This window comes from Linepithema humile, chromosome 2 (genome assembly GCF_040581485.1).
Source record: "Linepithema humile isolate Giens D197 chromosome 2, Lhum_UNIL_v1.0, whole genome shotgun sequence".
Lineage (NCBI taxonomy): Eukaryota > Metazoa > Arthropoda > Insecta > Hymenoptera > Formicidae > Linepithema > Linepithema humile.
In genome coordinates this window covers 26,664,757-26,691,100 of record NC_090129.1, presented here as the reverse complement: position 1 = coordinate 26,691,100, position 26,344 = coordinate 26,664,757, and the positions used below count along the sequence as shown (strand labels likewise).

General features: G+C 32.6%; 1 protein-coding gene across 5 annotated transcripts in view; it reads left to right on the top strand.

Moving 5' to 3' along the window:
• spri (sprint) overlaps positions 1-26,344 on the top strand; it is a 125,953-nt gene that overhangs the window by 50,595 nt on the left and 49,014 nt on the right. For 3 of the 5 annotated variants that reach the window (XM_012359763.2, XM_012359769.2, XM_067348896.1), the window contains one exon: positions 6,846-6,919. In XM_012359763.2, coding sequence (XP_012215186.1) covers positions 6,846-6,919 — 74 coding nt within the window. Of the gene's footprint in view, positions 1-617; positions 801-3,503; positions 3,903-6,845; positions 6,920-26,344 lie in introns of those variants that run through there. The other 2 variants (XM_067348898.1, XM_012359768.2) reach the window with 2 other exon arrangements.

The window sequence follows — 26,344 nt, the reverse complement described above, 5'->3', positions numbered from 1 at the left end:
TACTAAAAATATATATATTTTTTGTGTCTTACTGTAAAATCAAATACAGTGTGATACAGAATTAATGCTTTCACTGAATTCCATTCTTTCTCTTTTTCCGCATTATTAGCATGCTCTGCTCTAAATACGCATCTTCTGTTTTGATCAAATGTTGCTATAGCAATTTAACTAGTTACCACTGGTAGCCGGGTATCGATTCCCAGGTGGCAGTCGGTGCCTGCACATTCACATCCGAATTCAGTCACCCATAACACGCGCGTGTGTTAAATAGTGTTCTAAATATACTTTTAATATCAAATAATATTGATTAAAACATGTATTATAATATCCAGCATCACCAACTAAATTTAGATATAATAATATTCATTTCTAACATAAGAGTATTAATAAGTGTCTAGTACCAATATATATAGTTTACATTTGCTTGAGACATGCAAGATAGTGAAACTCGTTACTAAATCGCGAAAAGTGTCACCAGTTTGTTCCTGTCACTTGAATATCATGCGAGATTAAAAGCAAGCAGGCAGAAGATGAGAAGGGAAGATTGTCTTAGTTTTTTTTGTTGACTTCGTAAACGAATAAAATTTTGAAAATTTCTTTGAGTTTTTAACGACTTTTCAATATTAAGAAACGATATTGAAACAATAAATTAGTAATTGAAGTTCGAAATTTGTGCAGCAGTAATGAGAATGTTTTTGTATGGTGTATCGAAAGATTATCAGTGTGAAATAACACAAAATAACTACGAGTGGAGAAAATAATTGAAAACAACAACTTGAAAGAGATTTACTTTGTTCTGTGTAAGCTTCTTTTTTGATCAAACAAAAAAAACAATTTTTATTGAATCGTGTTTTTAATATTTTTCCTCTTTTTTTCTCTTTTAACTTTTTTAGATAGAGGCTAATTGTAATATGAATAGTACTATGATGTTGCAATATACATATATATTGCAATAATAAAATTTACGTAAGTAGAATTGAAATGAGAAGTAGAAATTACTTTCGTATATTGAAAGATTATCGATAGAATAGATAATAACGGGTAAGAAATAAACGAAAATTTTTTGTAAGAATTTAATTCTCTCTTTAGAGAGCAAATATAGTTTTTAAATAAAGAGAAAGAAAGAAAAAGAAAACAGATTAAATAATTTATCTAATAATTTTGCTTGACTCTTGATAATTTACGTATTATTAAAATATTAAAATTCTAACATTATAATATTTTGTAAAAGGAAGGAAATGGATAAAAGGAACTGATAATAATGAGATAAAAAAGGAGTAAACAAATAAATTTTTATTTAGCCAAGTTTTTTTATGTATCTACAAATATATTTGCTGAGATTTGAAGTATTTCTCTGAATGTTTAGCATTTCTATGAATTGTAAATCGTCTAAAATGGGCTTTGTATGAAATACATCATGTAAAAAATGTTTATAGTTTTGTTTGATATATTGAAGCGAAATACGTGTGTATTAAATTTTCCGCGACCGCTCTCCGCGCGTTGAAGTTTACTCCGCTCGCATCAAGTCGGCATGAAAATGCACGCTTTACGCTTCGCGAATGATGATTAAGTGCAGTCGTCGCGAAGTGAAACTGCGCATCTTGATCGTGAGAAATGCCATCTCGCGCGTACGCATTCTCGAGTGCCGAGAGGAAGAACGATCGCTATCAAAGCAAAATACAAATTTGAAATCGGGGTCGTGCAGCATTTTATTGTACAGTTATTTATAGTCTTATATGTGTGCGCGTGCAAATTTTACAGTCATGCGCGTTTATGTGTATGGATGCATTCGTGCCGAATCTTTTTTTTTTTCTCACTCGTTCTAGCGACACGATGGATTGTTTTTTCGAAAAGTTTCACTGAGAATTCAATTACTTTATTCATTTGTCATTGACGAGATATCTCATCGATGAGTCATCGCAGTTGTATCGCGATTCGGTCTCGAATATCAATTGCATATGTGTATAACGCAATATGACGTATGCTCAGTCTTCTCTGCTACATACTTTCTAAATTTCATTTTTAAATACTAAATAAATATTTATCTAATTTTTGTTAATATTATCAAATAAAATCTATTTTTTATTATATAATTAAATATTTCCAATTTATGAAGAATATCATGCAATTTTTCACTTATTTGTTTCTCTCACAGTTATTTGTCAACTAATTCTAAATTTAAAGTTTATATCTTGTTCCAGTAATGGTAGAGAAAATGAATAAATATAAAACCAATCACATTTAACATTATTATTAGGATTAAAGCACTACAGTTTTATAAATTACAAGTACGCATTATTTGCTACGATTGCCATCACGTGCGCAACAAACGAAAGGTTAAGGCTTAACATCTTAAGCCTAGTAGGATTAACGTTTAATGCTTTAAGCCCGCCAATAGCACCGCATTATAATGCAGAGGAACAATTCACATTTTCCTATCATTATTAAAACAAGAATTTAGACTGATAACAGTACTTTTAAAAATTGACTTTAATTTTTTTCTTTTTTATCTCTTTCATTTATTTTTCCGTTATGCAATTTTATAAAATTTTGTCAATACAAATAGCGTGATATAACGTAAATGTCTAATCACATGTGTGAGGTTTCAGTATGCGGTTAAATGCTTTTATTTGTTTCACATCGCCGCATTGTTTCACTTATACTCTTTTCAATGTCTATTGCTATCTTCATTTGTACAGGCTGTACCACATGCGATAAAGATATATATATATATATAGTATATGTGTGTGTATATGTGTATATATATATATATATATATATATATATATGTGTGTGTATATATCTTGCAATAGCCTTATCATCTCACAACTGCGAGCGGAGGAGAACACGTAACGTGGCCGATCGGCCGCAGCTGTCGCTCTTGGACGCGTGCACAGTGTGTTCAGATAGTTACGGCGCGCACAGGTGAAATCGACAGTCACTGCGCTATATGATAAAACGCGTAATCGTACAGACAATTTGCGATGAGTCACGTTTTCTGCGCGAAAAATGCGTCGTGTGCGTGCTTTCCTTTCTTCGTGTTCTTTCACAGTCTCGGTATTGCATTCTTTCCTTTTAATAATAAATTCTAATACACACATACGCGCCCGCGTGTACATATATAATTATGATAATCACGTATAATAACTGTATATTAGAAAAATATTTTACTTTGTCTTTTACTCAATATTTTACGCTAAATATTGTCGAAGAGAAATCGCCAAAAGTCAAAACAGGTAAAAAGATCTGTTATTTACGTCTTAAAATGTTTGACTTTGTAGTTACATTATAATTTGGATCTAACAATATTTAAATTAAGTTTATTTATAAATATTTATATATTTTTTAGTACGGAAAGATAATTCTAAAGATTTTTGATTAATTTTTGTTTTCGCCCGTCGTTTTATCGGACGAAACTATTTGCGTGTTTTTCTTCAGGGACACCCTGTAGTCGTCTTTCCCGTTCGCGCGATCCTATTAAACGCATTCTTACGACGACGACACAGTGGACACTCGACTTTTGCGGCGGACACATGTCGCGCTAGCCGGACCCCAGGATTGTCGACGTTTATTTGTCTCTTCGTTCTCTTTGTCGCGCGTTAGCGTTGTTATTCGTGTTTGGTCACTATCTGTTCGAGTTCCTGCATTGCACCAAGTTCTGCACAGTATCCCCTCGTGTGTGTATTATGCGACCGACGACGTCGTCCATTACGATAACGAGCTGGAGTGGAGAACCCGTTTAATTGTTGTCGGTGTTGCATCGTTATGCGTCGCCGTGCCTAATCACCGTTGTTCTTTTCCATCTCCGTGACACTTTTGTTAATATTGAGTGATAGAAATACGCGACACGAAGAAGATACGCATGTGTACAGTCTCGTACATGTATGGGACGATTGATAAAGGTGCGATAAGGAATTCGTTGAATTACAGATACATTGTGTTATTTCTACTGATGCAAGAATACAAAGATATTTGTATTGTCTAATAAAAAGAGAAGCCACCTTACAATCAGAATTAATATTTACAAGAAAATATTAATAATTTAGTAAACATTTAATTATGATAAAGATATAATAAATTAATAAAGACAAAAATATTAATTCTATAGATATATTATATTTGAAATTTTTACAATCATATATTTTGTTAAGAAATATTCCATTATACAAATTTTTACGCAAACATTTCTTCAAATTTCAATCTTATTACAACTCCAAATCAGAAATTAAAATGTAACAATTTTTCTTGATATAGAATAATTTAATATTTTAGATATACATATAGAATATAAAATAACGTGTTTTTGTAAAATATTCTGTTAATATTGAAAACATATCTCCGTGTTCTCTCTCTTTCTCTCTCATTTTTCATCAAATAATCTTTCTTTAAATACTATTGTTACTATAAATTCCAAGCTAATAACTAAAAGAAAGAAATTTTTCTTGACATTACAACATTCTCTTAAGATTGGACTCAAGTGTCTGGCTGATCATTACGAAACGAATGTAAAAGGCTGATATCGGGATAGCGTGCCTGAAGCGCTCTCAAAGCTTGAAGTTTAAGAGGAATACTCGAAGCGAGCGAGAGAGCAAACGCGACGCGACGAACTCGAATTAAAATGGTCCACTGAAACTCATTCCCCGAATTAAACGGATTAGATCCAATCAGTACTCGTCGCAGCCGCTGTTGCTAGTGCTGCTGCTTGCTGAAAGAGAAGCAAAGCAGAGGACACAACGCGTTGCATAACGACAGCGAATACATTTAATCTCGATTCCGTCCTTTATTTAATTAAATCAGTCTGCGGTTGGAATATTTGAATTTCGTGTCTTGTTTTTTTTCTTTTTTTGTAAGTTTACACAGACCTTTTTTTATTAAATTGTTAATCTTTTATCAATTCGCTATATTCCGTATATATCTCGTATGTGAGTTGTATTTCAATTTAAATAAATTTTGTTTCGCTACATATAGTCTTTGTATTCAATTTGATAAATCGCTTAGTCGCGATCGATCTTTGCTTCTCTTGTCAAGGTCGCCACTTGTACGGTTTCCGGCTTGGTTGAGCTTTACGCTTCTTTAGATCGACAAAAGGGTTTCTCCGGTGCCGCGTCTTTCTCGGCACGTCTCGCGAATCTATCGATTCCGGCGAAAGCATTAGCTTCGACAGGCAAAATATTCAGCCGACTCGTTGCTTTATAGGGTTTCGCGCTCCGCTGACTCTCGTGACTCACCATCGAATACACACGAGCGAGTATGCCACGTGGTTATAGCGAGCACACCTTACATATTGCATGAATTCCGTGGCATTTTCTCGATTTGTCAAATTTCTCCGACTCTCACGATTCACTATTTTTCCCGATTTTTCTGACTGACACTCGATGAGGAATGTAATTTGTTCCGGATTGTAGCAGCACAAGATATTTTAATCGTAAATAATCACAAAAACATAAAAATTAAGTCTTTTATTGATAAAAAAGTGCTGTTGATTATTATTTTTGTTTCAAAATGAGAATTTGAAAAGGAAATTAAACTTATGAATAATTATTTAAATAATTAAAGCATTACATATATATGTATATTTTATATATAAGCTTATATAATTTATATTAACTTTAGAAGAATAATAGTTTACAATGTTGAATATAGTGACATGTATTATATATTTAATATCGTGAAGTCGTTATAAAAGTCATTTTGCGCAATTCTTTGTAATTTTTGAGGAGAATTAAAATTGCAAGAATAAAGATCCATGTTCGACATGGTTTAGCCGTCTAACGGACGTGTCGCTATGAAAATTTCAGAGGCACAGGTCTGCAAATAGAGTGACACGATTCGATGCTTGCACTGACAGATTGCGGTTCGTTTTATTCATCGGGAGAAAAGAGAATTGATCGGGATATTGGGAAGTGGTAGATTGCAATTACATTCTCGCGATGACCCTTCAGGTCCTTGTTTCTGCTGCATAACACTCCCTCCGGGAGAGGGGAAGCATGTATTTAAATTGCGCTCACGCATTATTGCGTACCGCAAGCATGCACTTGTATTTACGCGAGTTGGGATGACCGGTTGCGGTTCGCTAACGATCACGGTGTTTGCAATTGTAATAAAAAAGACATACGTATGTACTTACTGAGTAATATTTATTATATATATATATATATATATATTTAATTATTTTTAGAATAATATTATTACCTAAACATTATTATTTAAATATCATTTTCAGTCATTTTTGCATAGTATACTTAAATATTATTTTATATTTTACATGTGCATATATTAATTTCTGGATAATATATTTAAAATAAAGTATATTGAATAGAAACGCATCTTTTTATCTTAAATAAATGGATTTTAGGTTTATGAATATAAATAAAAAAATACTAGATAGAATATGCGAGTAGGGAATCACTATACACGCACATCTTTTTGCACACGTGCCGTCGTGGAAGCTTCATCGGATCGTTCTTTCCTCAACGTTCAATATTGACTCTATGAAAGTGCTCGCGGACGGAAATCTTCTAATTTTCCAGCTTTGCGATTTTTGCCGATGCAATGCAAATACAGAAGCGTTTACTGTGCTGTAACGCTGATAGAAATCCTGTGAAAAAATTCGCGACAACCATTATTGCCATGATTACCACCATATAAATATCTTGTATTATTTAATCTGAAAAGATAAATCTATTGTATTTTAATAATATGTCAAAATAATGACGATAGTTTGAACTTTATCAGAGAAGTGTTATTAATCGATCTAATGAACTAATTGATAGAATGTATATTAACGAGCGAATTTATAATCTTTCGGCTGCCTTTAACTCTTTTTTTTTGCTCTTGTTTTTTAGCTACTGAATTCTTTGGCGACTGATTTGGACTGCATGTTGAGTGAGCTCTGCACGACCCCAGATTCCTATGAACGGTGAGTACAGCTTTGTTTTTTCTTTGGCCTTTTCTCGATGAGGTCAAGTGTGATCTCATTATTTATTTCAAGGCCAAGATTGACGCTGAAATCTTACTCGAGCGCAGTTGTGCAGTTATATTACGATCATTCTTCTAATTTGCAAATTGATGGAGTTGCTAATATGTATAATAATTATATGCATATAATAATTGTACGGAAAAAGGAAAAGATGATCTGATAATCTAATCATTTATTTTACTTGGTGTCGCAATTATTAGTAATACACACACACGCACACACAGTTGAAACATATAAACAATTTATATATATGTATTAAATATTTACGCGCACAAAAATAAACATCTAACAATTGCATATACATATATCTCGAAAAAAATTCAGCTTGCATTATTAGTGGGGAGAACGAGGGGTGAACACATTAACTACCCTTGCCACGTGCAGCGGAGATTAAATCGAATTAATTCCCGTAATTTATGATGAAAATCTCGCGCGAATAATTTCCATTTCGCGCGGAATCCTCATCGTGATGTATGAGAGATTGCGCCTATAATATTCGAGACGTTATATGGAACAACGGTATTATACCGGGTGACCAGTCGCTAATTAAATCTTCTACATATATTGGCTATGTATTAATTTTACTAATTTGCAATTTTATGCAAATATTAATTGTTGGTTTTTGTAAATAAAATGGCAAAAAGAATGAATTACTGTAATAGACATATGTATAAAGTTAAATATGTATTATTTTATATAATTGTGTATTTTTTATAAAAATTATCTAGATAAAAATATTTTTATAATAGTTAAATGTTTAACATATGTTTCATATAAATTGTTTTTCTGCTTTATTTGGAATCACCCAGTATATGGAATATTTACATAGGATGCGTTTATGTGTATGATGTATAGATATAGATTCTTGTGTGTATACATGTATATACACGGGTTAAATCTTAAGATTTAACATTTTGGGGTGCGTCCTTCTATTCATTCTGAAGACAAGATGGACGATGTCTTCCTGAAAGGACGCAAAATTTCAATAGAGCTCGAGAAAAGGGCTTGGACTCACCAAAGTTCGAAACTTGGCATAAGTTAGCTTTATATCAACGAATGTGATTAACCGTGGCAATTAAACCGGACGATGATTATGCGTATTTCATTTGGTACAATTCAAGCAAGTTGTTTACAAAGTGGGGCATTAGATCACCATTAAGTTTCGTCGTGCAATAAGTTTTCCGTCGAGAGAATCGTTGTTCGTAATTTTCAAAAGACGCAGGATATGAGCGTTGCTACGGGATAACGCGCCGAAACGATGGACAGCTGGCAACTGAAAGAGCAATTATGCATAATATTATGGCACTAATTCCGAGCACATGTCACAGATTGGGTCGTTTGTTGGACAAATTAATTTTGCACGTATTTATGATATTAATCTACATGGTTTAAAACAGCTTCACGTTTGAAGCATCTAATTAACTTAATAATTAATATATTAAATATGGTTAGCACTATAATAGAATAGGTGAACAATAGAAATTTGCAACAAGATATTGTAGGAATTTTTGGTCTTCATGAAAGAGAGGGGATTGTAAATTTATACACCTTTAGGCTGATATCGGATTTCATATATAGCTGATGCATCTCCTCTCTCTGAAACAGACGTATGCAATTCTTAATTTTGCAAAACAAAATATATTATAAATCAGTGGCATAGCAAAAATTTAATTATTCTTTACACCAAATTTATATATATAATTGCATTTAAATATGTTTCAATAATATATCGCGACAAGTAACGTAAAGCTCTAAGTACTTTATCTTTAAAATATTTTGTTAAGTAGTATTTTTATAAGTTTTGCACAAGTTTTGTTACTTTTCTTATTACTTTACATTTACGAAAATGCACACTTTCACTTCTCCAAAGTAATGCGATAGCATTTGTGCATCTATTATTAATTCCGCACCGTCTGAAAGCCCGTTCGTGTAACGAACTTTTATAATCTTTCTTCAAGATGAGCATCCTGCGTGCTTCTTTTTCTCTCCGCCACGAAAGTTTGGGCACTTTCCCAAATTATATGCCTCTCGTAATTTAAATCCCTTGTCATAATGTTCGTTTACGTTGTTCTCAATGTGATTCGTAATCGACGTGGAAAGCATCGCACCGCTATTATCACGTTACGCTATAAAATATGACAAGAAACATTTAATGTTTGCTCTCATTTATGCACTTTGTCGGGCAGGTAACAAAAATGTCATTTCAATATACATATCAATATACGTACAATATACATATCAATATACGATGAGATTTTGTCTTGTTAATCCTGATAATAATTTCTACAATAATCAACATAATATTTATATGCCAATTATAACAATGTCAATTATTATTATTATTATTATTATTAGATGTCGGATATTTTGTCTCATGAAAATTATTCTCAGCAAAAAAGGAAAATGTCAGATTTTGAGAGATCTTCAAATTTTCGTCCTTTTAACATTTATATATCCGCAATAATTTATTCTACTTTTAATATACATATATCACATATCACAATGTTTAATTCCAATAGATGCGAAATACAATCAGTGAATGACCGACAAGCGATCGAATCTCTACCTTCAGTTTACACGTTCGCATATCGGTAAAAAAACACACGAGTATGTATGCAAATTAGCTGGACGGACAAGTGTTACGACGCGGCGCGACATTTTGCGTGAATGAAATTTCCAATTTTTCTCCTATCGCTGTCCACCAGAGATATCAACCCCCTCTTCATTTTTTCCTTCGCGTTTCCCGGAAATGTCGCTCTCCGTTTCCGACACACAGTTTTGTTCGTCTCCGTTTCCAGCTCGACAGTTTCGTTAAATTCGAATCGGTGGTAACCAATGTTTTCGCAAGGGTGGTAATGAAAAAAAGGAGAAAAACTTTACTTCCGAAAAAATAGCCATTGTAAAACGTATGAAACTTTTTTCGCCATTGCCTCATTCTCTGCATTTTTTGCACTGTTGCAAGTGCAAGCATTTGAAATCGCAGAATTTATATCACTGCAAAGGGAAAAAGCAAAAATACCGAGCACGCTTTTTCTAAATAAACTTATAAAATCAGCTTATAAGTCAAATCTTTTTAAGATTATTTTTATTAGGATAACGTCTAGAATAATTTTATAATTTTATGCTTATGTAAAAATTTACAATAAGAATTAATGTTGAAAATGAATTAATGTTGAAAAGGAAAGACAAAATTTCTTAAATATCTGGAGATAAACATGTTAAAAATTTGATGTGTGTATATGATTTAAAAAATTTAATTATTTATTTTCTGTATCAAAATTTCAATTTTTTAATTTTTTAATACTATATTTTGCTTAATATTTTTAAGTTCCTAGCATTTAACACAGAGGCTTTCAAATCTTTTTTTATTTAGTTAAATTTTCTAATTTTTGTATAAAATTCAACTAAAGGAACGAGACATTTGCACGCTCTGCGAACTTTTGATCTCAGCGACGTCATAAGCAGATTTCCGCGTTGGTCCCGCACCACTGTCACTTACAGTTCACGACATGGAAGCGACACGAAAATGAGGAGATAAGGCGTGGAATTGAAATAAAATTCCGATTTCGGCTTCTACCGTCGAATTATTATCAGTTGGTAATCTCGCTAAAAAGTTCGCCTTTGCTTTAAATCAAAATGGCAAGCCGTTTTTGTTTTTATTTTCCTTAATCTAAAGAAAGAAGACTAATAACAAAGAAGAGTGCATGAAAAAAGAAAAAAGAAGAATTGCTTTTATTTTTTGTTGTAAAAATCAGTTAAATCTTATTAATCTAATTATTAAAACTTAATTCAATATGAAATATAGATATAGAATATAAACTAGTAAAGTAGTATAAAACAATAATGTATAAAAATAAGATATTAGATACAGATACATTAGATTAGAAGTTAATATTAAAAAGAAATAGAAAGTTAAGAGAGAGGAGGGGAGGGGGAGATTTCATGTTTTCACTTTCGCCGTGCTCTCGTGAACTCGCTCGCTATCTTCCGGCATCATTAATGTAACCAGTTTCTGACATAATTAATGCGCTGCATGCATTCTTCTCAGGCGGTCAATCTTGAAAGTTGTGCTCTTTATGATTGTTATTATGTTCTGTTTTTGACACCATTTTTTTAGCGATTGATATCCTTGCTGTCGAATTATGAAAATTATGAGTGGAGAATTGCGCTGGAAAAGTTCTTACACTTTTTACGAAAATGGATTAATTTTAAATCAGTTTGTGCAAATTCTTATTGTATATATATATATATATAACATAATTTAAGATTGTAAACCATTTGAAACGTACATATATATTTTCCATTTAATTATTTTTAGTGAAAAAACAACCATCGTGAGACATCTCGTGCGCATTTTAATAACGGATAGCGATGTTAAGAATTTAATAACATCTCTCATGAGCTTAATGGCATATTCTCTCCTATCTGTGGCGCGCACACATCATTTCCGGATATTTCCCCGAGCCATTAAGCGAGGTGTATCTCGGTCGACGTGAATTTCGAGAGTGCAGCAAATCCGCTTTTAATGCGCGCCTCTTCCCTCTGCCTTTACCGTCCATCCCTCAGCGTCTTGACGTCGAAAAATAATGCAATTTTCCCCTTAACCCGGCCGTCGTTCTTCTTAGACAGCCCCAGATGCGCGATCGCAGCATTAGATTCACATTAGACCGGATGAGATCCGGTATGAGATGTATTCGAAAAGAGATAAAATTTTTGTCATAACGTAACGTAAAAACGCATGTTTACTATCTCGCTTTTTCGAGAACGAAATTGAATTTTGTTTGTCCAATTATGAAAATAAAATAACACAAGGCGAAGATGGTGCAGCCCTTTTGTAGGATAAATTGATTCGATATTAGTCGCGTAGTAGTCACGAAAAGGTATAGAAAATAATATTAATTTTGACATAATAAATATAGAAAATAGAAACTGATGTATAGAGATATATTTTCTTAGTGCTGCTCTAATGTCAATTAAAGTTGGAATAATGCAAGAGTAACTCCGAAATCCCTGTAACATAACGTTGTACGTAGTACGCGCCCACTTCTCTAGGATTTCCCTTGATATAGCGAATGTCCGCGGAGAGTCGAGGAACAAGTTTGAGCTACGACGCTCTCGGGAGTTGCGGAAGCTTCAAGTCTTGCACCATGACGGCTATGGACTCTACGAGAACCATGGCAGAGAACATCGCCATTCCCGCGTGTGTATAGCGTGTGCAACCCGCATAACCACGCCTAGAAGCAGTTTATTTGAGCAAAACCGTCGGTCCAGACATTGCCTGTCCGGAATTTATGAGGCCTACCACGGGCCGTTCCTGCCGTTGACAGTTTTAGGCGTCCAAAGAAACCTTTGTATTTTTATAATATATAATGCAGAGTACCGATATACTAAAACTAAAAAATGTTTGATAAAAAAGAATTAAAAATATGAGAGAAGGCGAATAGTAGCAGATAATCTGAATATATGTATAGAATATCTATAGAAGTATATACAATCGTTTAACTCTTCAAATATTGAAAATTTTCTATCGTTTTCATCGATCCGAAAAGAATTTTGGATTTTGTTTCAGAATTTTTTGTTTTGTTTTTCTCTTTTTAAATAACTTTTTAAATTTACATTCTTCTGCTTGTGAGATGCGAATATTTGGACCAATTTAGACAAGTGTATGAAAAGCCATGAAAAGAAACAAAAATGAGAATAAAAGTGAATGCAGAATTCTTTACAGAAGGAACAAACTACAAACATTCACGAGAAATGAATCGAGCGGATGGGCTACTGAGAGAGGAGAACGATCGAATTATCCGGAAACTCGATATAGCTGTACTGCGTAGATTCCCCCGGGTCGGTTTCTCCGGATATCCCCCTGATTTCTGACGGCTAACGCGAGTCTGATGTTTGCCGAGGGGACTGTGCGCGAGCGTACACCCACCCTTATCCATACCACCCTATATATCGTTAGCGGATAGACAAAGGGTGCGTGCCCGCGTCACCGGGATACGTGGCCCCCGAGGCACTGCTAATTCCGCCGATAATAGATTTCCAAGTCCGGCGCATCGTATCATTTCCGCTTTTCGTCAGCGTCTCGTTTACGCGGATTGCGCCGGGTAACGAAATTATATTATACCGATGCCCGCAGCAATAAACAGTTAACATTTTTCTAGGCAATTTTAGATCAGAACATGATTGTCAGTGATAAAAAAATGTGAAACACTGCGTTTATGTAGATTCGTTTATTGAAAAAACAAACTATATATTTTGCGCAAAATTAAACATCTTCGATTTCGACTTCGGCTTTCGCGACTGAATATGGCGCGACATATTGTGTCCCTAATTAACCCCACTGTCAGCAACTGGCGTTCGCAACCTTGCCTAACAATCATTTAATTTCCGGCAGCCGTCAACGCCAGTCGTGCTATTCCACAAAGATGTCATTTGACGTGAAACAGGGTCGCAATGTCTCCGGCAGATCTCAGACCCCGCAATCACTCTACAATATTCATCTAGCATGCTATATACTTGATTATTACTAGTTATCATGAAACCAGATTTCGATAGTCTAATACTATACTCTCTAGTCTATCATTTTACACATGAATATGCATCTTCCCCCAATAATTACATTATTTGTAATTATTGAAAGATGTTTAACTATAATATCGGAATTATCGATGCTACGTAAAGGGGCCTGTCTTTATTTATGAGGTGTCGCACCATAAAGGGGTTGCGCAGTAATTCGTGTGGAACGATGACGTTGTGGAACGATAGCTCATCTTTTGCGTTCCACAATCGCAACTTTGTTCTCTTCGTTCTTCTCTCTTTCTCTCTCTCTCTTTCTTTCTCTCTTTTTCTCTCTCTCTCTCTTCCCCCTTTTCTCTTTCTGTGCGACAGGAAGGAGAAATATATCTATCTTCCGTACTTTTCTTTCACTTTTCTTCATTTTAAAGGGGAAAAAAGAAAGGGCATGCTGAATGTTTATGCACGCGAGCGTCTTTATTCATTCGACGAAAGCGCGTGTTCTTGCGTAATAAACCCATCGTGCTTAGTCATTTTGGAAAAATTTTGAGAACTCTCGTTCTGGTAGATCTCAGATAAAGGAATATGGAAAGTTTCTCGCAATTTTCCATAGACAAAAGTGAAGTGATTGAAATTATCTCGAAATATAAATAAATATATTGCTATATAAGAGAAATTTTTTCTGTGAAAAAGAACACGCGAGTTAAAAGTTATTTTAATGTAATTTTAATGTAAATTTCTCTGATTATATAGATATTATTAGATATTTAGGAATAGATATAATTAGGAATGATTTTGAAAACTTTACATTATATTTATACTGTAAATGTTCTTCGAAAAAATTTCGGTACAACTAGGAGTACAGTTGTTTGGGAATGCTTTAAACAGTTGAGATTTTTTGATATTATTTTTACTAATTCAAGCATCATTTAGCATATTGAAGTCACGCTTTCTTGTGTTTTTGTATATTTAAAAAATTTTTCTAAATTTTTAATAAAATAAAATGTTTAAATGTTAAAATTATATTTATAAATATTTAAGAATTGAAGAAATAATTATATATATATTATCCGAGCAGATTTTATTATAGAATTTGTGTATTGTGTTTTTTATTCCACGCGATTTCCGTTCTTCTCCTTCAAAGACAAAACTGAAAGAGAATTGCTTGTGCTCAGAACAGCGACTCAATCGATATCGGTCTACCCTTGAATTATGCACGCTTTGGCCGGCAGGAAACGAACCGTTTTCTTTTAAAGATTCTCCACACGCTACCAATATCAGTTTAGTCCTTCTGTAAAATTAAACAAGCTATTGCATCTTGTTTTATGATATATTATAAATATATTAATTACTTCAATAACACTTTGATCTGGATCAATTTATTTTCAAAATTTGTTTTTGATTACTTCTAATTAATAAATTAACATCTTGTCGAAATATTTTTTATAACGAAAAGATATATCTATACCAAGACTATCGAAGGAATAATTTCCGAAACATCTTTCTTATATGTTTTTAACTATTAAATTAATGTAATAAGTTTATCGTATTTTTCAACTAAAACTGAAAAAATTACACATTTATAATCTTTAACGTAATTATTTATTTTTATTATCAAAATAACTAGCTTTGTAATGCCTTTTTTCATCTTTTTCAAAATTTTTTTGAAAAATTAAGAACGTATTAACTTTATTTAAATTAAAACTTAAGAGAAATGATAAATCTTTTGCACAAACGCCATTTGTCGCTATTAAAGTGTATCGTAACATCAATATATGTTTGCGACAGTTTTTAAAAGGCGGAATTGCTCTCATAGAAGAGATCGGAGCTGCATTTTTGTTCGATATTCTCAGTTTACTTTGTAACGCGTTGCGATCTTTGTCTCGGACAGATTTGACGGGCAATGAACGAAACGAAAATACGTCCACGATTACTGCGGCGTTTTGATTCGCGATGTCATCTGCAGGCGTACTGCACCTGTTGCGAGATAGAAAATGCGAGTCCGAAATAGCGCGCTTGCTTTTGGCGTGACATTTCAAATCACGATAGAGCAAGTTCTAATATCATTGAGTTTGATACTACCCTCGATATAAACGATATCAACATAAATCGAAAACTCGAATGTATGAGAACCAAATTTTATTAACAACTAACTCCGAAATTTTACATTGTTATAATAATATGTCATATAACAAGAATATAATAAAAGGATTGCCGTGTTAATTTTTGTTTTAATTTAATTTTTGAATTTAATTTTATATCTTTTTTTAAGTAGTTTTAATTATATATATAATATACCATATTATATGTATGGTTATATTAGTATACTTACATCAATTTATATATTAAAGATCTCGTGATGCACGGTAGGGTAACATAGGGAACGTAGTATCCAATAACGCGTTTGATGGTGAGCATTTTAGGAAGCGTGAAATTAAATTCATTGAAAATAAATCGAGTTTGCTCGCACTTCACCAGCAAAAGACCTAACGAACCAAAAAATCATTTGAAGAGGGTAGAAGAAAACGAGCACATACGACTTATATTGTCTAATTTAATATAATATTCTTTTTTTAAATTTTAATTTTATTTTAAATCAATACTTTATTTAATTATTCAGTTAATCAATATATCTTTTTTTAAGATCGTTTTATTATCAATCATCGAAAATAAAGTAACAAAATAGAATAGATCAGTTAAAAGCAATTTATTAATACTTGGAAATAAGCAATTAGAATTAAAAATGTGAAATTAAAATAAAAATTTGGATTGCAAATTAAATGCAACATTTATGATAAACGCTAATATGTTACATACATATATTGGATTTTTAATATTGGAAAATTTCAAAAAATGCTGACAAATAAATACAATTTATGTTTTTATCTATCTGCTCTTTATTGAAAAGAAAAAAGGATTGTTTCAAAAGCAACAGCTTTTTCTCTTTTCACGCGCGAGGGGATCTTTTTCGACTATGGCCGCAGGTGTGCTGGTCAGACTACAAACGATTTCGTAAATTGCCGTATTACAAATTACACTCGAATGCACGCAGATTGGAACAAATTTGTTTGATAATGAAGTCATTCACTATAGCCGACGTATAATGGATTACAAGTGCAATATTTTCTACATATTTCTAATTGAGATTTGTGCAAATTTTTTATGCTAAATAGAAAATTTGTAGGATATTATTTATTGAAAAATAGAAAAATAAAAATACATAAGAAAAGGCAACAAGAGACACTGCTGGATGTTCGTGCAGAAAAACATATATTCCACATACAAATAATAACAAACGTTTTGGCATGAATATCAGTCCTCAGTGTAAAATATTGATTTCCCGCTCCTTTTATCAAACTCCTCTCTCGTATCCGCTCTTCACTGCTCATTTCGCTCACCGCTATTTGATTTGTGTCACAACGCTTTAGATTTATATATATATATATATATATATATATATATATATATATTTTATCTTCTGAGTTAATAATTTGAATATATTATGCTCTTCTATCTTGCTCACACCAACTGACTGGTGCCGCAGACTAAAGTCTATTACGTATGTACTTGCTTCTATTTATTTCATCCTTAATAATTTTATTCTGGGTAAATTAGTAACATTGTATCGATTCGATATATTTCAGCGGACAGTAATCAGACTAATAATACAAGATCAACACATTTATAATTGCGCTAAGACTTTTTAAAGTATTATTGACATAAACTCATTAATGATTAAATGTGTATTGCGAACATCAATACACATTTTACACTGAGGATGGCCTGATATTCATACGAAACGTTTGTTATTATTTGAAATATATGTTTTTCTGCACGAACATCCAGCAATGGCTTTTATTGCCTTTTCTTATGTATTGATAGTTAAATCATATGAACCTTTAAGAATTTTATTTAGAAAAATAAATAATTTATGAAATAGAAAATAAAGCAGATTTTTTAACACGAAATATACAAATAAAATTTGATTACAAATAAGGAAAATTTATATAGGAATTATATTTTATTATTAATTATATTATTTTAATTTAAATTTCTCTCTCTCTCTCTCTCTCTCTCTCTCTCTCTCAGTTATGTAAAATATTAAATATTTATCTAAAACTATTCATGAAATTGTATCTATCAAAATTGTGTGTTAGTTGTTGCGTTAAACATTTTGTAAATCTTGTTCGAAAGCCAACGATTCGTCGGCTGATTGGATAGTCGGGCGCAGTGAATAGAATCGATAATACAACCGCCCTTCCGTAAATCCGCGATTGTCGCTTACATCTGCGCTGTGTTCGAAACTAATCGTGCGAATCGTGCGTTTGCAGCGAATTTTGCGGTACTAATTACGGTATGTCAGCGCACGTGTCATTTCCGTCAACATAAAATTACATTTTCGTCATCACACAAGGCTTTATTAATACGCTGAACGTGCAAAATTGCAATTTAAAACAAAATTTTTTAATGAATATATGTATTTGCACAAACTACAACAATTAATAGATTATTTGATATTTCTTCTACAAAAGTAACGCGATATTAGAAAAATAAAATATAAATCCAATAAAATATTTTGTCAAAAATTTTTACACATTACAAAATTTAATTATTTTGTTACGAAAATAATTAAAAATATTATATATGTTGCATATAACATATCAATCAGTATTATATTTTATTCATGATACACATAACAAGTAACAGAAATCTCGAATATTATGCTTAATGAATAACGCCAGCGACGAATATATAATGCAAGTAACAAATAAAATTTTATTTAAACAGCGAACTAACCATAAATTTACTCGTGTAATATTCAATTTTGGTTATAGTTGATCTCGTTGAGCCAATTAGCATTTGTTTGCGTACATCGCGAAGTGAACGCATGGATGCGTCTGTAGCGAATCGATCGATTGCATTTCGAGTGAATGCTCCTACAAAAGGGAACGATAGAAATTTGAGTGATTGCTTTATTTTTCGGTTAAAATCGCCACCGCCAATGCGATTGTGAATTCTCCACAAATGCAGTAAATTAACAGCGGCACAATATGATAACATCATCGTATTGACTGAGGTATAAGCTAGGATAAAAAAAGATAACTTTGTAGAATATTTTACGAGCTGCATATATGCAGCATATTTTTTGCGACTTTTATTTTTTTACAAATTTTTTTATCAATACTTCCTCGATATCGAAATATTCCTGCAACGCCAAGGGGGAATATGTCAGATAAGAATTTCAGCTGTAAATCAGAACAGACTATCAGATTAAACGGCGGAGTCAGCGGTATGCAAGAGCAAGCACAGGATGATATTGGGGGTGTTCGAAAGCAAGAGAGAAAGGGAGAGAAAGAGGAGGGGGAGAAAAAGGAAGATGGAAGTGAAAAAAGGGTCGGATAGAAAAGCAGGGGAATTCAAAAGCAGGATATGATCCGTGAACTGGAAGAAATTCGCTCCCACAGCTTTTTATTTCCCATCCTTGTATTCGTAAAAGTGCAATTTTTTGAACAATTTACAAAATTGTTCACTGTCAAGCTACTAATTAAAAAAAGGGAGGTAACATAATGTCAATTTTTTCTTGCTTTCAAAATATTTATTTTGAAAATTTTATTAAATTTTGTAATACGCTTTTAAATTTTAATAGTATTATTGCTATAGTATATATACAATAATGCTTATATAGAAGTTTATTTTATTTTTTTTCTTTATGCAAAATATATGGTTTTTATTGACTAATTTGATAATAAAATAAATGGAAATAATTCTACATGAAACTGAGGGCGTTATGTTGCTTCCTGATCGTATCAAGAGAAAAATTATAGATCGCAGTTCTGCTTGTTCTGATAGAAAAATTAAATCGCGATGTGTAGTTAAAAATTTTGTCTGTGACAAAAAGAGTCGTTGAGCTGTTGCATATTGTGGGAGCAAATTTTGTGAATGCGTTTTTGTGAAGACACTTTGAAAAATAAAGTCTTGCCAGCGACCATTGTTGCTTTTGCGCGCAATATGATGTTATTACAAAGCTAAAAGTTATTTACTCACAAAGTTTAAAACTTTACTATGAAAATGTACAGAATATACATTTAGTATGTCTGACATAATACGTAGAATGATGCATGAAAAAGTAGCCTGAACATTTTGTTAATGTTAAAATAAGAATTTTATTAGTTATTTTATATATATTAGACTTATTCATTAATTATCTTGCACCAAAGTCAATACTTATATGATAAAGATAAATAACAAATTTGATTATTTCTATATTGAATAAATTTCGCACTACAACGTCTTCTGGCTTTGATCCAAGAAACATCGTTGCTCTCAATTCGTCTGCGGCTTCTTTTCTTTTTCTTTCGCGGTCGCTTCCCCACTACTACGATTTGCAAATTATAATCTATTTCCGTCTCTGTCTAATGTTAGATTGTGAGTGGACTCTCGACTATAGCATCGGGGTGCACTGTACCCGCCGCGACATCCATCGCCGGACCGCGAATCGCGCGTGCTCGACGTACGAAGAATATTTCTCGACATATATTCTTCGACATTAACAATTAAACATGTGGAAATTAACTTGGACGAGAATTCATTAAAATATTTCAAAAATATTTTGAAAAATATCTAGCCGGTGTATCCTACGCTCGTTAATGTGCGTATTAGTGTACATAATACGTAATGTGAAAACCGCATTATGATTATAAATATTTCTTTTTATGATTATAAATATAAAAGATACAAAATAGAAAGAAGACGCTATGTTGGTTTTTTGTAACGTGATTATCGGATTGGTGGACGAGAAACGAGAAAGGTGAGTTTATTTGTAGACACGACTTAAATTATTGGTATAAATATAAAAGTTATTAAGAAATTAATTAATATAACCAATTAATATTACCAATTAATTAACCAATATGCCAATTCATATAAAAATATAAACACGATTTAAATGATTAAACTAAACTCTAAGAACTCTGAACTTTAATAATTACTTATAGAGACAACAGAAACATTCTTCGAGATATTATTAAGCCACTACTTTTTATTACGAATATACATATTATATTATTTTCTTTTAACTCTAATAAAATTCATCGCCATCAAATAGTAAGAGCAAGCTATTTTTCTGTGCGTTCTACTCTATATAATCACAGATATGCATGCGCCGTTCTCTCGTAACTGTGAAAGTCGATTATTTTCTCTCTGGCGGGAAAAATCGGCAGAAACGACAAAAGATAAAAAGATTAACGACGACTGTGCGCTATCCAATTAAAATCAGCAAACTATAATTTGCGAACAGCATCGCGAAAAGTGATAATCTACGTTCGCGTCGCAGATCTCATGGTAATGATTAACAAGCCGCCAACTGGTAATCACGATTACACTAATCGCGAGAGGAACTCGTACTATACTCACGCGTATATTCGTAACATGTCTGAAATTCTCATTGCTTCTCGACAATCTCCTCTTTCTTGCCAATGGGCACATGCGAGTTTAATATCAATTCGCATTATTGCCTTCGGGATGGAATTTATTGCATTTGAAAAAAAATGGAAGACGATTCTTCGCCTATTCATTATATTACACACTCGCAGTCAAGTATCTTAATATTATATTCGCAATTATAGTTATTTGAAATATATATTTAAAACTGACGAAATATATAAACATATATTGTCGCTGTATGTTTATAACTAAAGTGCATACAGCGATCTGTATATATACATTTTGTGTCCATATATATAAACTATAGTAATTAAGAGAAAACATAGATAGTTTCGGTAACTTGTACACTCGGTGTATATCATCGATAACTCGGTTTACCACCTTGGAACTTGCGAAGAGCAATTTTGCGACCGCATTTGCACAGCAAACTCCGTGGTCATTAGTCCTAAACTACATCTTATGCAAAAGATCTTTAAATTCATGAATGCTCTTTTCAATATAGACTAAATCAAATATTTTTTCTCAATGGAGACGTCAAGAGTAGCAGTAGTAGAGTGGTTTTTTATTACATTTGTTTAAATTTCTACATATTTATCTTTATATTAAATTATTATAACATTTTAAGAAGTTATTCTTTATATTATTTGGATTTTAATATATAAATAACAGTCTGTATGTATCAATTTTTTAATACTTTTTTTCAAATTTTTTGCATTGTTTATTTTTGCTATAATAATTTGATATTGTGCAAGTATGTTTGCATATTTTTCAGATAGACTCAAGAGAATTCAACTTTTCGTTATGTATGCATTGATATTTGTGTGTGTGTGTGTGTGTGTGTGTGTGTGTGTGTGTGTGTGTGTGTGTGTGTGTGTGTGTGTGTAACGTACCACGTATCTGCATATGCATGCATGCTTGCATGTGCAAATTTTCATTTGCATTTCTGCCCACACAAGAGCTCGCAATCTCGCTGCGTATTTGCAGGTGCACTGAACGCAGTAACACCTTCACCGTTTTACATTTTTATCTTTGATGAATATAGGGTCTTTTAATAGCGTTATTTTATATAAGTATTGCACTTTATATAATATTACATAATTGTTTTCCATTTTATCATTTTATAAGAAATAACTTTGTTACACTTGGAAAAAAATAATCATATTTTATACTGAATTACTTTTTTTATACTGAATTATGTTTTAATTATTCTCTGTCACATCAAATATTTTTCTGATTACTCGTCATATTCAATTACTTAATTTGCGGCGAGAGATTTTTATCAGCTTTTAGACCAGAAAGAGATAGAGCAGTATATCGAAAAAGGCAAGAGAGTGTCATCTTTTTTTCAAGCACAAAGAAAGCTTTATGATTGTCTAGTACACGCATTCAACCGCTGACAATAAACGGGGTGGTTGGAATACGACGACGTCATTGTTGGGGCGTTATGAAGTGAAAAATGAAAGATAACGATTTTTCCGAGGCCTATTTGTGTCTTTCGCACAACCATTTTTGGTATTTACCAATTCGCATTTCTCTCCCGCTCAAAATCCCTCTTATTTTCTTTTTAAACCTCTGTCAAAGATACACTCAAAAAAATGATTTTGCAATAATAGCTAAAATTTTCTAGGTGTAAAAAATTAACTAAAACAGATAAATGATTAGCAACTGTTGTGATATTGCATATGTAATTACTTAATCAGTTTAGATGACAGAAACAGAATATATATCTGTATTGTTTGTGAACTTTAAAAAGAAAGTTTCTCTAAAGCGCCTATCTACATAAGATCAATCACGTGTTAGATCATGCAATGAATAACATTTAGCAATGGTACCTAAATTTTTCAGAAGCTATTGCTAGAACATTACTGCTATAAATTCTATATGTGACAAACAATGTTTTCACAGATACGAAAAATAGCGATACATTCTTGTTGCGATATCTAGAAATCTAACTACATCAGCAAAATATTTTTTTGAGTGTAGAAAGGTGATGAAAGAACAAATGCTGAAGCTTAAAATAAAAATGAAAGCACTTAGTTCAATTATTTCTAACATTTTTACATTTTTGTTTGTTAAAATTCCATCATAAAAAATTCTTCAGACTATAAATGGGAAATTTACCTTTCTGCCACTTAATTAATCATTCTTATTATGTTCATTGCTTTTCTTTTGTTATTTTTATTATTATCTGTTTTCGATATTTTTTTTCAATATTAATGCTGATCATCCTCAGCAACGATTCAATTCGACACCCGAATAGCACCCTCTACATTAAATAGACCTCCGAGCTTTGTTTCTCCGATCTGCGAAGGGCGGAAAGGCGCGGACTATAAATTCGGGGTGGAAGACATTTTTTCCATATTAAAGCGAGTCCCTCGCGACTGTGAAAAATTGTTGTGATCTTCTGAGACAAGTTCTCTTTGAGAAGATGCGGAAGGATTATCGAATGCGAAGAAGGAAAAGCTAAAGTCGCATGAATCTTGCAAAAAAGAAAGAGAGAAGAGGCAATTTAGCTGCCCGATTTATGATGATTGTATATCATGCCGCAGATAATCCAAGTTGCGTTTCGCGAGATAAGTATGTACACAGTCGCAGTTCCACCGCTGCACTCCGGACTTTCTCAGGAGGATGAAGGTGGTAAGCGGAGTGCGGATCACACGGTATAATATTGTAGTCGTATTTCTGTTTAGAGACTGGAGAAATACTTTTCTTCAGAGTGCTAAAAAAGTGGATGCAGTATATTTTATCTATTCAAGATTATCCACGTAAATATTTCAATGTTGTTTTAAAAAGCGATTCTAAATCTAGAGTGCAGATAGTACTTGCTAAATCAAAATAAAAAATGTTTAATTAGTATAATCAACGTCAAAAAATTAATTTTGTTATAAATTTAATAACATAAGCAACTTTATGTATATTTTTGCATTGAAGTGTATGTTTCTTTTCACATAAAATAATTGTTCTTATTTGGTATATAAAAGTGTTGCATGTGGTTGGATAAAGACTTCATCAAATCAGTGCCAGTAGTTTAGCGGGCGACATAGAGTCATCGTAGGCTCTATTAGTATCATTTGAATGACTCGCCTCTTTGCAAGCTTGCCGCTCGACAACGGCTTCCATTCGCGCCGCTCGTAAAATTAATCGCCCATTCACTTCGTTCAATCTTTCCATCCGAGAAAAAGTTTGCTTTCAGGAGAATTTTAGTTTTCATTCTCTTTGGACAATCTATGATTCGCAATGAAGTTTAGGACAAAGCTTTATAATACGTATAATTTTCGTATGTTATTGTACAATGTATAATTCTTACATATTAATATAATGTCGAAATATAAAGTAAAAATAAAATCTTTGCGGAATTAGATTTATATTTTTAAAATTGAAAGAAATGTTTTCTTTTTATTATCGTTATCATTACATAATACATATTTATAAGTAGAAAGAATATCTCAAACCAACCGTATCACTCGTTAATAGCAGATTTCTGAGATCGTTTGGAGACGAAAATCTTTATACAAAAATGTCGAGGCTACAATAGTTCTTAATTGGAAGTGTTTAAAGTTGACTAATCAGATTGTCAAAAATTTACGCGCTCAGGCACGTCGCATATATTTCGTATATTTTCCGTTTCTCGCAATCAATCATCGCATAATCTAAACGCTAAGAATTAATTTTATTTTGTTCATTATTCAACTTGATCCTCCGTTTCGCAATTTAAACATATTACACTTATTTTTCGCCATACTTGAGGCGTATGTCACTTTGAAAGATTTATGGTAATATATGTGATTTAAAGTGAAAATAAAAATTTTACCTTTGTACTGCATCTTGGTGCATTCATTCTCTGTGCATTATATTTTTGATATATAATTTGAATTTGATTTTTGTTTGAAAAATAAAATATAAAAAATATAAATGATGAAATTTGATAGTTCTGATGTTAAAGAGTGATTAGAAAGCTTCGTCGGCAAGAAAGTTCTAGAGCGATTTGCGTTTCTCAGCATGACGAATCAAGGCGTTGGCGACTCGTCAACTTAACTCTTCTCTCCATACGATAGGTCAGCTGTTCCCTTTGCGGAACGGTTCCGCGTCGATTCACATCTGCCAGCCTTCAGTGGATTCAAAGAGACCCACTCATGGAACTAATGAGTCCGCGAATCTACTACCTACGTGTTTCTATTAGTTTCTGCTGATTGAACAGAACAAAGAGAAGACTCATAAAATTGCCACTGGAAAAGCTTATCTCAAAATGAGCAATAAACGGTTTCCGTAACGATAGTTGATCAGAAACTAATTGCATTATCCGTGCAATGATTAACCCATTAATCTTCTGATTATCGTCTGGGATCCTTTAAGAACTCTAGAATCTCTTAAGAAAAAGAGTATTGGGATAATAAACTGAATTTGATGCTATGTATCTAATTGCTTTCTTCGCACGATTAGCAAACAAAAAAAAAGACAGTGGTTATTTATGAAAGTCGACTGGCTGGCCAAGAACGACCTTCACTCTTCTGTTGGCCGATGGCAAAAGACAGAAAACCGACTCCCGGCTTCTTGCAAAGGTTGTACATTCCTTTTTCGTCATCTTCATCACAGATCTGAGACTTGTACTTTTTTTTCATCGAATTTTTCTCGCCTGATCCTGTTCTTCGCGATACTTCCATTCACGGAGAAGAGTAAAATCACTTTTAAACTGTGGGCGTCCCTTGTATTTTATTCGATCGCAATGTATAGGATTTTTTTACAAAAAATATTTCTTCACGATATTTATTCTCTGGGTTTATAATAAATATATAATTTGTACAAGGATTATAATTTTTTAATGAAAATTACATTTTAATTTGAACTAACTTATATTTTATTAAGAATAACATAATTTTAGTAATATGAATATAATGTTTCCTTTAGATGTACTTAAAGTATTTTCAAATAGATTAAAATTTGTCAAATAAGAAAAAGAAACGTATATTCAAAAATCGCTCTACAATACTACAGTTTTAATCTTTGTCTTAATGATTTTATTTAAAATTAAACTATAGTAATTTGTATACATACTTACTATTAATATGCATTACTTCAACTGTTTGACTGCTGCTAGATTTTCTTCAACAGCTTAAAAGTAACAAGCGAACACGATCTTTCTTGCAAGTTATTCAGGGTAGCTGATAATAGGCACTCATGGATTGCCAAGAAAACTCGACATTTATTCAGGAGAACCGGGGATTTTTCTCCTAATTGGATTTCCCCTTCGATGCCGGGGAAATTCCCTTATCATTCGGAAAGAAGGCGCCCAGACGATTCGAAAGCACGAGTTCAGAGCTTCGGCTACTTTATCGACATCTCGGCGACGGCAAGTTGAAAAAAGAATAGAACGTCGCCAAGAAGAGAGAAGAGAACTGGTCTTCTTTTTTC